The 13,776-nt window shown below is 38.6% G+C and overlaps 1 protein-coding gene across 1 annotated transcript in view; it reads left to right on the top strand.

Annotated features, from left to right (window-relative positions):
* The window catches only part of pappa2 (pappalysin 2), a 93,550-nt gene that overhangs the window by 37,253 nt on the left and 42,521 nt on the right, over positions 1-13,776 (top strand). The window contains exons 5-11 of the mRNA XM_065276612.1: positions 1,169-1,361; positions 1,509-1,630; positions 4,427-4,609; positions 4,945-5,248; positions 9,556-9,684; positions 10,123-10,208; positions 12,672-12,865. Coding sequence (XP_065132684.1) covers positions 1,169-1,361; positions 1,509-1,630; positions 4,427-4,609; positions 4,945-5,248; positions 9,556-9,684; positions 10,123-10,208; positions 12,672-12,865 — 1,211 coding nt within the window. The remainder of the gene's footprint in view (positions 1-1,168; positions 1,362-1,508; positions 1,631-4,426; positions 4,610-4,944; positions 5,249-9,555; positions 9,685-10,122; positions 10,209-12,671; positions 12,866-13,776) is intronic.

Below are 13,776 nucleotides of genomic sequence, written 5' to 3'. Positions count from 1 at the left end.
GAGTGAGGAGGTCGAACAATCTGGGAAGTTCACTCAATTTGAGCTATATAAGCCCCTCCCATGACGTGAATTTACACGTGAATGTTTTGAATGACTAATTTCCCGTGCGACTTTCACACGCGAATGAAGCGAGTATAATGTTCAAGCGTTCAAATTCACGCGAAAAGCTCGTTTTTGACGCATCTTCTGCGTCTGGTGTGAATGCACAGTTACAACGTTTTCACCAACAGGTGGTGCCATATTTAGGTGTTTTTTAAGCGCTTTGAAACAGTGAATATTTTTTTAAACCAATTGGTTCAATTTATTCAAACCTTCAAAAAGCCTACTTTTCCAATCACTACCTTTCTACCAGAAAGACTCATGAGGCAATGTAACATTTGATAGCATTTATTTAACAATTTGTAAGCAAAAGGATGCAGCTAAGATATAGTTCTTTGGCGTAGAACCCCCATCCATAACTCAGCCGGAGGGTTTAGCTTTTCGCCGTTCCTGCCTGAGACGAAGGCAGGGGCGGAGCCTACCCCCCGATGTATGGATAGGGCCAACCTGGTGGTGGTGGGGAGAATGGAGGTGAACATCAGCGTCAGCACCTGCACATGCCAAAGAGGTTGAGTAGGGAACTTATATACTCCAAGAGTCAGTGATGATTAGCTAGATCAAAATGTAATGAATGACGAGGCATTTAGTCTTCCTAGTAGAACTTACGCTATAGCTTTCATTTATGCTGTTACGGTATGGTGTGGGACAAAGAAGAGTACGACGGATCAATATTAACAAGAACTTTAATAAACAAATACTATGAAACAACCCAACTACATCACAATAAATGCAACTTTAACAAGAACGGACAAAAACTGGAGAACACAATAGACTTAAATAATGATAAACAGATGAGGGTGATGAGTGGCAGGTGCGATGACGACAGACGATGATCAGTTGTGGGAGAGTGAGGGTTGGAAAACAAAGAGAAACAGGCAGGCAGACAGAACGGGACTGTAATGCCGTGAGACATTTTAATCCACGGCAATTTACAGGGAATTTAAGTTATACCTAATGTCAGTATGTGTGATCCCTGGGAATCAACAAGTGAGCTATGATCACTACAAGAACAAACCGTTCTAGTGAATTATACAAAGCTTTATGAACATTTCAATCTTTCTTTTTTCAGATGATGACTGTACAAACCATTTCACACCAAATCAGGTAGCTCGAATGCACTGTTATGTTGACCTGGTCTATAAAAACTGGGTCCATGGAAGAAAGCCCTCTCCCATTCCTCTCGCTCCAGTGGTGATCAGCCAAGATGCAGATTCTGTATCAATTCATTGGCTGCATCCAATCAGTGGGCCGCTTGCCCACAGGTAAAGTAAGGAGTGTACATACAATAAAACAGATCAAAAGGCATTAACATGTTCATGTATGGTTACAACTACTCTGAAATGCCTACAAAAAGCAAAACCTGTTGCTGTTTTGTGCACTCTTTGAATCTTGTCTCTGTGGCTGTATAGGGAGGGTGGCATTAATTGCCAGCTCTGCGATGAGAACGGTGTGCTCCATCAGTACGCGCACAAAGCCACGTCTCCTCATGCTTGCGATTCGACTGGATACTGGACCCCAGAGGAAGCAGTAGGTTAGTACTCAATTTTTATTTATTATTATGGTCATACATTCTTTGTTATTTTGAGGTCGGCAAAAATATGACATTCATTTAAAATGGTGAATGACGACAACTTTAACGCATAAGAAGTGTATGGCGGAACACGCTGAACTCACGAACGATCATCAATGCTAAAAATAACACCTGCTCTTTGATTAATGAGGATAGAGAGAATTGGCTTCTGGATTCTCTTACCAAGCCTGTGTATTCACATTCAGGTGGATCGCTCAGTCTCGCATGGGCCAGGTGCATGCAAGTCTGGAAAATTTTAGGGCATAAATCATTAAGTCATAATTGCCAGAATGAAGAACGCTTCTTTTGCCATCAATGAATAAAAAAGACCCTTGGCACTGCTTCAAGTTTGGTAATATTGGGCGGCGTCCAGAACCGGGCTGTCATAAAAGGCGATGCGTATCCTGTTTTTCAACTTTATATTTCATGTAGCAGATGTTGCTGATTATTTTAATCAGGGATCTTTTAGCATCTGGGCTGCCCGCTCGCTGATGTGTCATGAATAAGATGTTGCTTTGAAATGTCAGACCAAAAAAATGGTCAAATCTAAAATCGTCCATTTAGGTAGTAGTGAAGAGTGATTTTTGGCGCAGGTTGAGAAAAGGTTGAGAAATGAAGCATTAAATTCGAAAATAAAAATATATATCTTTAAAAAATTATGTCTTTTGAGATATCAGTAACACGTACGACTTACCACCATTGGTTCAGGCCTGTTATAAATCACAGCAACCTATTGTTTTTGGTTTATTTATAACAACATGATAAAGTACGCAATGACTACCTAATGTGAATTATTTTGTCGGTCGGTTAATCACGTCAGAAGGACTTTCCGAGCGATATGACAACATTGTTTGTGTAACGTGAAATAATGCGCACGGTAATACTACGGTAAATCATTAGATAACTAAATTAGCAGAGGCCAACAAATCACGCTTGGGTCTTTGTATTTCACATCTTGTAGCACTCAGCCCCTGCTTACCTGTACCGTAACCTCGAGCGTGCACTGTAAGGGAAGCGCTTTTAGAAATGAGACTTGAGCCAGGACAAGCAGAGATCTGGTTAAGATCGCTGAAAGAAGGAAGGATGATACGCTTACAGATCTCGCCGCATTGCTTCTCCCTGCGGGAGCATTACAGCACATCTGATACAGTCATTAATTCTGTCCTGTGTGGAGGCCCGCTCTCTGTTTATCTGACCAATTGAGTTTTATGGTTTGCCTTGGCCTGCTCCTGTTTACCCTGCACACATCCACACATGTGAGGCCACGCTGGGTGCAAAGGAGAGCTCTGTGACTGCTGTCTGTCCATCTGTCTCTCTTACTTAATGTCCGCCGCAGAGCACATCAGCCTGGAATACAGCTTAATTTATCTTTGGATGCCGGGAATTTCTATGGTGGGTTTCTGTTCATTAATGCCCAGGCTGGTAGAGCATTGTGTTGTACTCGCGACACCAAGTGGGTTTGATTCCCAGAGATCACACAAAGTTATATGAAGTGTATGTACAATGTTTGGATAAAAGCCTCTGCGAAATTTACAATGAGTTTTTGTGCTGCTCCGGGGACAAGCTCTTCTAAAATAACGTCCCGGGATTATCTTTCCATGTCTCGCTCCTGTTCTTCAGGCCACAGAGGACATTAAGACTTAGTTTAATACATTATTATGTGAATGCTGTCCGTCCCAATTAAGGCGCCAATCTGTCTCCCATGCCAAGTTGCACCTGGGTCTTACGGTCGATCGAGGTCTGGGGAAATGCGCTTCACATCTATTGCCAAGACATGTGGTTTTTCCCAGACACTCTCTCTCTTTCTGTCTGTTTCTCCTCTTACTCCTTACCTCCCATCCTCTCGTCTTAGAAAACTGTCATTTGATTTAGGCTACGTTTCAAAAGATTACTAGTTGTTTGTATTAAAGGGATAGTTCACCAAAAAATTTTGGTCATTTTGTTCTAAATCTGTATGAATGATTTTTTTTCTATGAACACAAAAGAAGATGTTTTGATAAATTATGCTGATTGTAACCATTGACTTCCATAGTAGGAAAAGCAAATAGGATGTAATTCAATGGGTACCGTCAACCATCATTTATCAAAATATCTTCTTCATCATTTATCACAATATTTGTTTTTCCTACTATGGAAGTCAATGCTTACAATAAGCTGTGTGCTTACCATCATTTATCAAAATATCTTCAGAAAAAAATAAACTCATACAGGTTTACAACAACATGAGGATGAGAAAATTATGACAGAATTGTCATTTTTAGGTGAACTATACCTTTAAGTACACATTGAGGGTGCATATAGACATGTATAGCCAAACATTGACCAAGCAATAAAATGGCTGGATGTTATTTCATTTGGCGTTCGACAGCCATGTAAACCAACCAATCACAGTTTATTTACATGCCATTTATGAGTGCACTTTAAATTAGTGTTATCCTGTATCTGGCTGGACTGATACAAAAATCCCCACGTGCCTTTATTTCCCGAAAGATGTGTTAAATCAGCCAGTATGGGTAGAGCTTGCCAGAGGCCAATATGTGTGGTCTGTGTGCATAACAACTTTGTCAAAAACAAGTGCAGCGTGCAGCAGCCCAAAGTGTTGTCTAGTTTTGGAATCCATTGCTAAGGAAATGGCTAATATGCCGGTATTATTACAATGAATTATGTAATCATTACGTCCCATTTGCCAAAAAGATTATTAACATTTGACAAAGAGTTTGTGGTTTGGCTTTTAAGGAATTTGCGTGTGTTTTGTAGGGGCGCCTGATGTGTACCAGCCATGTGAGCCCAGCATGCAAGCCTGGAGTCCTGAAGTCAACCTATATGAAACCAACGTGACCACGCCGTGTCCCCAGGCTGAGGGCTGCGTGTTGGAGTTGCACTTCTTACACCCTGTTGTCTCTGACAGTTTGACTGTATGGGTCACCTACACTTCTGCAAGTGGGTATTAGCTGTATACTCGATTCTGATTGGTCGACTGTAACAGTTTGGAAATATCTTTGCAGAATGACCACTAAACTAAATATTTGTCCTCTGACCATGACAGTATACCATATTATTTAACCAATTTATCTTTACATACCATCATAAGTTTAAGTAGCTAATTGGCGCCATCTTGCGACCCAAAACCGCAAGCTACTGAAGTAAAAATGACCTCAGTCAAATTTTGGCTGATAGCTGACGGGATGCTTGAAAGTCTATGGTGAATCACCTTTATACTGTAGCATATATTATAGGTCAATATTTTAATATATATATATCAATCTTGTCTATAGATATAAAGGCAATTTCTAACATCATTTTCATCCTGGAGAATGATGAGTTGATCAACACAGGCCCTCATCATGCTTTCTGTGATATGCCTTTGACGCTACATGTGCACACTGGCAAGAAGGTCAAAGCCATTAAAATCTCCACCTTCGACAAAAAGCTTGAGATCGATGCAGTTTTGCTGACCTCACGACCCCACAATCCTCTATGTACCGCCTGCCGCCCCATTCACTACAGAGTGCTTAGAGAGCCACCAATCGGAGAGGACCTCAGCCCGGTCATTGTGAGGCAGCCCAAATACACTGACGGGTAAGAATATGCATCTTTATGTGAATAAATACTTATTTTATAACGTAAAGTGCACCGAACTTACTAGGAACTGGCAAGCTATTACTGTTAAATGTTTTTTTTTCAGTGCCATCTTTTTATTGTGTTTCTATTTGATTTATTTTTGGGAACTGTATTCCAAAGTGTGGTTTAAGTATAAATGCTTAACATTTTTAAAACCGTTGTTTAAATAATATCGTTATTGGAGTACTGTGCGGGAATTTTTTTGAACAATGCATAAATTGATTTCAGAAGCCAACAAAATAGGAATAATACTTTCATCTGTTTGACATTATTTCATTAGGCATTACTTTTACAAGGAAAATATTAGTGCACAACTAATTCCTGTCTCTTTGCCACCACTTTTTGTTGTGCTTAATCCAATGCAGAATTATAAACAAGGTGCTGGATTATTGTTATGCTGTTATAGGTCAAGGATTCAGAGATTAATAGCATGAGGCAGAGCTTGTAACATATCTAAAAATGTTTCTCGCACCAGCCCTGTAAGCTCAGAAAGATGGAAACTCTTTGGAGAATTGAGCTATGTGGATAAGGAAAGACAGAGAGAGGGATTTGGGATATGAGAGAAATAGACTCTGGAATACAAAACAAATGTAACCGCTTTACTCTGAGAAACGGTAAACACCCAGGGCTGTTTGTTGCTGCTTTGTTTTGTCCTCGCAGACTGGGATGAAGTACTCAATGAAGTTAGCGTGCGATAAGTAAGAGAGCTGTCATTTGGCATCGGGGAACGAGAAAGACGAGGAAAAGAGGGCAATGAGGTTAAAAATGGGTTTGCGGGAAACTGAGTTGCAGTGCCACCGTGAGGTCCGCAGCAAAAACAAACCACATCCTCTCCCAGGCCACCCGTCTCGTATTGCAATTGAGATAAAGACACATTTTAACTCATATGTGCTTTGAGTTCCTTGTATATTTCACACATTTTCTGTCTGTTGTGTTTGAGCGAGATTTCCATAGCAGTAACGCATTTTTCTGTCATCCTGTCAGTTTTTATGATGCATATGGCTGTGGCTTTTATCACACAATAATGGGATTTATGGGTTGATATATTATCATAAGTTGGTTATCAGTAGTTGGCCTTTGTGAAGTGTTACAAACTTGATTGTTATCAAATATGTGAATGCTGTAAGAAGTGTTGGGTTAATTACAAAAAAAAAAATTATATATTACTCATTACTAGATACTCCTTTCAAAAGTAATATTATTACTTTTTACTCTCAGCCTACAGTAATTAGTTACACTACTAGTAACATTACTTTTCCATTAAGTAAAAATGTCTGTGAATCTATAAAAGTTAAAGATAAATGAAAAGTTCTTGCTCAAACAAATCTTTAAACAACTTCTGTAATTTAAAGGGCACCTATTTCATTGCTAAAAAAACAACTTATTTTGTGTATTTGGTATAATACAATGTGTTTGCGTGATTTATGGTTAAAAACACATTATTTTCCACATACCATACATTTTTAGCTCCAGATATCTCTATCTTCTTGAAATGCGCTGATTTTGTACAAAGCTCATTGATCTGAAAAGCGCTGTGTCCCTGATTGGCAGCTAATCTGTTCATTGTGATTGGTCTGAATACCTCTGACGTCAGCCGGAAATGTGACGCTCCTTACCATGTTTGAAAGATTCGCTCACAGTGCAATGCTAACAGGAGTTAACTTACAGGCCGAAGTGGGAGGAATTATGATAATGTCGGTTTAATCCACATCAACAGACCCAGGAAGTAAACTGTTGCCTACAATCCGTGTGTTTGTTGTAGTCCAAGAAAAGAGATTTACGTTGGAGATGATAACTCGCGTCATCGTTTACTTTGGGGTTTGTACCTTTTGCATATTGTTAACACCAAAGGAAATGTAAAATCGTGAATTCGGACCATAGGTGCTCTTTAATAAAGCAGTAAAATATATACTGAAATCTGCAACAGGACTCAAGCAGGTGGAACCAAACAAACATGCTGGAAGAGCGAAAAAGAACTAGCTTCCTGCATTGGTGACGTTGTGACAAAAAATAACTTGTAACTAGCCATTTTTGTATTTTAACTCTGTAATATTATAACATTTGTTTAGTAATTAGTTACCAAGTAATATTATTACAGTAACTAGTTACTAGTTAACTTACAGATACGGCTGTACTGGGATGCGTTTCCCGAACAACGCCGTAACTCGCTGCTGAGCCAACATAGTACGATGCATAGTTGGAGAAACGAATTACCTTGTCACGACTGTTTCCCGAAAGCATGGTAACTTTGTCACACATTCTTCGTTTGAACCATGTTGGTTTAACAACATAGTTGATGATGTCACGTGGGAGGTAAAATACGAATTAATTTGTGCAAATCGATTTAACGTCAGATTATTGCTGTAAATAACATATTGCATCGGATGGCTGATTTTGTTATCGTGATTTAGTTATCTGTTGTTTATTTTCAAGATATTTAATTCATGTACAAGTTCCCTCTTACGTCCCTCCTCCCAGGGATTCCCCAGGGTCTTAAAGCTCGTATGACTGTGCACAATGGAAGTTTTCAAATGTAGAGCTTTAATTCTGTTTACAAACTTAAAGATGTAAAATAAAATTGTAATATATTCGAATGATGGATATAGATGTACCACATGTTTTTTGCTTATTTTAATCAAACGCATGATCAACATAAGTCTACATTTTATTAAAACACGAAACGATGCTTCTAAGGACAGGTACAGAGCTGCCGTTCAAACCACACAAGTTTGCGATGCAGCTTGCGAATGTTGGTTTAAACTATGGTTTCCGGAAACACCAAATCGTTGAACTTTGTCTGTAACAACGAAACTTACAACAGTAGTTGGCTAACGATGCTTTCGGGAAACGCACCCCAGGTTGACAGGTACGGCGCGTTGCCCCATATATTTAAAATTAAAACACATTATTTTCTGAGTGTACTGGCAGCATCTGTCTGATACCCTAAATCGGGGTGCCCAATCCTACTCTTGGTCATGGACTGCAAATACACCTGAAGCAACTAATCAAGGTCTTCAGGATCACTTTATTAAAAATTAAAGGTGTGTTTTAGAGAATAATTAGAGTTCGACCTGAACTCTCCAGGACGGGTGATCACCAGGAGCGATATTGGGCACTCCTGCCCTAGATGGAAAATGGCAGACTTTAAGCAGTTTTAGGATGTTTAACTTAAAATACTGTGTAACAACTGAAACAACAGCTATATCCAGAAGAAGGGAATAAACAAATAAAATGAATAAAAAATAGGACACAAATCAAACTAAGTTATTTATTTAACACTTTTGAGTCATTTTTAAAAGCATGAAGGGTTTACCCCACAATCTACTCCTATAATAACAACAAAACCCAAACGTCAAACAAAAAATCTGTGTATGGGTTCTGAAGAACAAAAAGGGCTCTGGGTTATTAAAAGACACGAGTAGGAGGAAAAATGACTTGAGTTTTCGTTTTTTGGGTCAACTATCCCTTCAAGTTTAATGTAAGATTATAGAAAAAAAATATTTTTGTATCATGTAAAATTTCTGTAATTTATTGTGCCCGTTATTTTACGTTTTTTTTTTTTTTCATTTGGTAAGTTTTTCAGAGTTAAATCATGTAGAAATATTTCTATTGGGTACACTGTAAAACAAAGCAGCATGAAGTTAAAACAACTTGGGCTTGCAAGTCAATTTAAAAAGTTGAATCTGTTTAACTTTTTCAAATAAACATATTTTTTATGTTACTTGAACTAAATAAAATATATGTTGATTTGACAAAAATGCTGAATTTTTTTATATACTATTTTTACTATTGCTATGATATATAAACCTATTGCAAGTTTTTAGCCACTGTCCCTCTCTAACTTCCCACAATGCAAACTTTCCAATCACTTTAGATCTTCATTTGAGACCACAAAACAATAGCTGAAGTAGTTTTCATCTCCTTCTCTGTCCCTGAAAGTAATTCATAATTAAAAAGGGTAATTTGTTAAGTAATAGGACCTGCTGGAGAAAGCAAGATGGTGCTTAGTTTGCTAGGCATCCTCTTACAAACGCCCGGAAAACAACTGAAATCAAACAAGCCTTGGCAATCACGGAGAGAAGCTTTTTATAGAATCAGATCAGATCAATAGCCCTGAAAACAGTGCAATGTGACATACACCGATACTCTGAGCAATAAAAAGGTCATTTCCATTTTAACAAGGTTAGACTAAAGGGTTAGACAAGTGTTTCTTCTGTATACAGTCCGTTGTCTGGCATATAATGCATTTGACTGTATGTTCACAGTGATGTGCAGGGAAATGTGCAGTATCTGTATAGGATCCAGGTGGAGTCAGAGGGTTTATACAGTGAACTTTCCCCAGCCCTGGTTTATACTCATGGACAACATTTCTGTGGTGATGATGCACTACAGGGGTCAGTATGAACTTATATACAGCACTACTCTCATAACTATCTGCATTCAGCTTATGGCATTCACATCATGTCAAAGTTTCCAGCTTGAAAGACTTTCTTGTTTTTATTTAATGTAAACAAACAAACAGGCAGACAGTGACCTCTGCAGTTACAGTTGTATATTTTGTGCTATTTAATAAAAAGTTAAGTAGTGTTTTAGAAACTAAACATCTACAGCATATTATCTACAGACACAAGCAAGTCACAGTAGGTTCAAGTCCTGCATTAATAGTCTGTTGGATGTGGACGATGCTTTTTCTGTTTTATGCATTAGCCATTTTAAAGAATGTTTCATGTTGAAATATTACCTTAAGTTTTATTTGTGTTTTAAAGCTCAGCTAAAGACTTTCCATATATTTCATAGTTGTAATTCTTGGCAACACTCTAACTTCCCGACAGGACCGAGGAATGTGACGATGGGAATCTCTTAGATGGAGACGGCTGCTCAAAAAGATGTCATGTTGAACCAGGCTTCAAGTGTCACGGTGAGTCAGACCCACAAAACTAATTACCATTCCTGAAAACTGTCTCCCCGAAACAGTAAACACCACAACAGAGATGCAAGAAGACTTTAAACACGTCAACCGTCAAAACAACAAACCAGACCAATAATCATTACCAGCTCTCAAAACACAACTGTGCCATATTGTTGCCTTCTGTATAGACAGTTCGGGCGGTGGGCGCACACTAGTTGTCGCGGTTACGCGCCTGAACCGAAGTGAACTTCCGTTCTGTATTCATTTATTGATCTGGCTATTGACTAAACTGATTTTTGAAACAAATTCCTTGTCGAAAATAAAATGTTTTGTTTTGGTAAAGACAAGGGGAGGCATTGAGCATGGATCACAACTGTGCAGAGAGGAAGTTGCATATAGTCTACAAAAGCCATTTGGTTATGTTGCCGCTGCTGAAACAGTCTATATGGTCCTTACTGATGTAGTACTCGAGTCGAGACCGGTCTTGAGACCGATTTCTGCTTTCTTGGACTCGTCTCGGACTTGTTCCTTCAAAGACGCGGTCTTGACTCGGTCTCGGACCACAGTGAGAGGAGAAGGATTCGTAATTTCAGACCGAGTCCTCGAGACCAACGCATTTTTTATGTCCATATAAAAAACCACACAACACATAACATTAATAATAAAATGCATTGTTGACGGGCATTATTTGAAAATGACATCCCATGGTGCAATGCAAAGATACTGCCATCAGAGCCGTTTATTTATCTCTAGAAAAATAGGCAGAAGATGATGCATGTGGTAGGGATTTTTTAATGATAGTAAAAGCATAGTCCATATTAAGACGTTGAGACTCCCCCTCTAAACAATTCCCAATCTAGCAAATCTGATATTAAATCATGAATATGAAAACTGACATGTTTTTATGGTCTTGGTCTCGACTCCTAAAGGACTTTGTCTCGACTTGGACTTGCTTCCTCAAAGACTCGGTCTTGACTCGGACTCTACTCTATATGAAAACCAACGGGCTCGGTCTCGACCCTTCAAAGACTCGGTCTTGACTCAGACTCGGCATAGGAGGTCCCGTCCCCATCACTAATGGTCCTTATGTTCCTTTGCTTTAAATTTCACTATACTCCCTCAGTATGGATCAGGAAATCCATTTGTACAATTTTACTGAGGAGCAAAGTGACTTGAAAGAGCTTTGAATGAATTTCCATATTTCCAAATCCCATTTTATATACTGTAATGAAAACTCAGCATTGGGAACATGGATGTGTTGTTCAGTATTATATTGTGAGTATTCTAGACATTCCAGAAAATAAAATCCAATTTAAAAAGCACTTACTGTAGTCCCAGACTTGTCATAGTTGCCTTGACATAACTATTGCCATATACAGTAGCAAGAAAATCTTAAATGTGAAGCAATGTTTTTGATTCCTGTTGTTTATATTATGTTTCCTATGATTTCATGTTTCTTTTAGCTTCAGACATTGTGAACATATTTGTAACATATTTTATGTAGTATTCAAAGTCTAGTTCAAATTGAGAATATTAAATTACAGCTAAAAACAACTCTACTGTTGATTTATTTTTACATTTGCTCCATAATCTCATAGTTTTAGACCATAATTGTATTGGAAGTATTGATGTATGGTGTAGGTTCTTGTATGTTGTTATTTAACTGCATGCCAGTGTTACGCAATGTATTTGTCAGAGTCGGTAAAACAATCCTGGAAGTTTAGCGAGAAATAGTTCACCAATTTAGTCAATGTTGTTTTCGTGACTGAAAGTGATACATTTTCTGAAACCATGAAGCATCTGATTCCAACATAACTACAGACATAACAGGGACAGCCTCGCACGCCATCAACCAGTGTTAGTGCAAGCTTTTAACCACATTTCTGTGGATATAGAAATAGCTTTTTTGTCATCTATTTACTTTAAAGGCACATTAGGTGCTTTCCTGTTATCTCTACAAGCATATTTGCGTATCACAGATCAACAAAGGTTCGGCATGGACGCTTGGATTAGCTCTGCTGTTGTGTAGCATTGCTTGTGTTTCTTATTTGCTGTTAAAATTCATTTGAGACCTCTGGTTTTGAAATACCGTGCCCACCAATGCGTAATCTTCCTTTTATCTTGAAGCTCAGGACTGTGATGTCATGCGCACGTGCCTCTCAATTTCAATTTGTTTTTCACGCAAATTCCCTTTTAGCCCTGGCTCTGCACTTCTGCAATACTGTAACTTTGCTTTAAGCACGAGATCCATTCATACATCATGACATCATCTGCCTATTTCTGTTCAGCGCCTTGATCATTTATTTAATCGACTGGGTGAAATCATGCTTAATTTACACATAGAAACCACACGTAAGTGAAGTGAGCGAAGCCTTATCTCATTGCGCTGCTATGAAAACACTATTACAACTTGGCATTCGTCACTCATTACTTGATAGTTATGATTGGCCCCCAAATCTCTCCCTTTCTTAGGTCAGCCAAGTCTGTGCTATGTCTTTGAAGGGGATGGCGTGTGTGAGGAGTTCGAGAGAGCTTCCAGCGTTCAGGACTGTGGCTTTTTCACTCCTCAGGGCTTCATTGATCAATGGGCGTCCACTGCCTCTGGCTCTCATCAGGATCAGAGGTGTCCTGCTTCAAGGGTCACTGGAGAGCCTCCACTCACCCAGGTAGAAAAGTACCACCTTGCCGGCATGCATTGCGAATTCGCCTGCTCTCAAATGTAGACGAATGTTGCATGATTCACTTAAACCATTAACCTTTCTCAATAATGTTTAGACTTGGATTAGTTATCGTAGTATACTGTCTATTATAATAACTTTAATCATTTGTTACAGAGTTGGTTTGGGTTTAAAAACTACTTTTGTAGAGAATTTTACAGATATCTATGTATTTGCTACAAAAGGCATTTTTTGCTTTTATCTAAAGTGACATGCAGTGCGGTGCTCTCCAAGAATAAAACCACAAGCATTGTACGGCCAATGCAGTGCTCTACCAGTTGAGTTACAGCGGTGGTTCTCAAATGTCTCAGTGAGCAGCCCATCAAAGCAAATTCATGACATAAAACAAAAAAATCTCAAATTTGAATTAAACAAAACACTTATACAATAAAATGCTGTTGGTTAGCAGACTAATGTATCTAAGGTTTAATTATACAAATTTGTGATAAATTAACTCTTTCCCCGCCAGCGTATTTTAAAAAGTTGTCAGACAGCGGCAGAATTTTTTATTATTTTCACAAAATTTGAGTGCCTTTCAGAAAATGTTCTTCTTTAAATATATAAACATACAATATATCAAATGAATTAACCCTCTGTTTTCAAAAAATAGCAAATTTTGAGCAAAAATCTGAGATAATTGCGTTTTTGTGAAGGAGAGATCAGATTCGGGCGATAATCAAAACATACACAGAGTTTGATCTGTTTGCACTAACAGGAAACTTCCGGGTTTATAAGTTGGGTGCGAGCGCCACCTGGTGGATTATAGCAGAAATTCGGATTGCCGGAAAAACTTGTCAATGGCAGGGAAGAGTTTTCTATTAATTGTCGAGTTAACTCGTCAATGGCGGGGGAAGAGTTCA

The sequence above is a fragment of the Paramisgurnus dabryanus genome, chromosome 6 (assembly GCF_030506205.2).
Source record: "Paramisgurnus dabryanus chromosome 6, PD_genome_1.1, whole genome shotgun sequence".
NCBI classification, from domain to species: Eukaryota; Metazoa; Chordata; class Actinopteri; order Cypriniformes; family Cobitidae; genus Paramisgurnus; species Paramisgurnus dabryanus.
The sequence above is the reverse complement of the archived record's forward strand: the minus strand, read 5'-3'. Positions and strand labels throughout refer to the sequence as shown.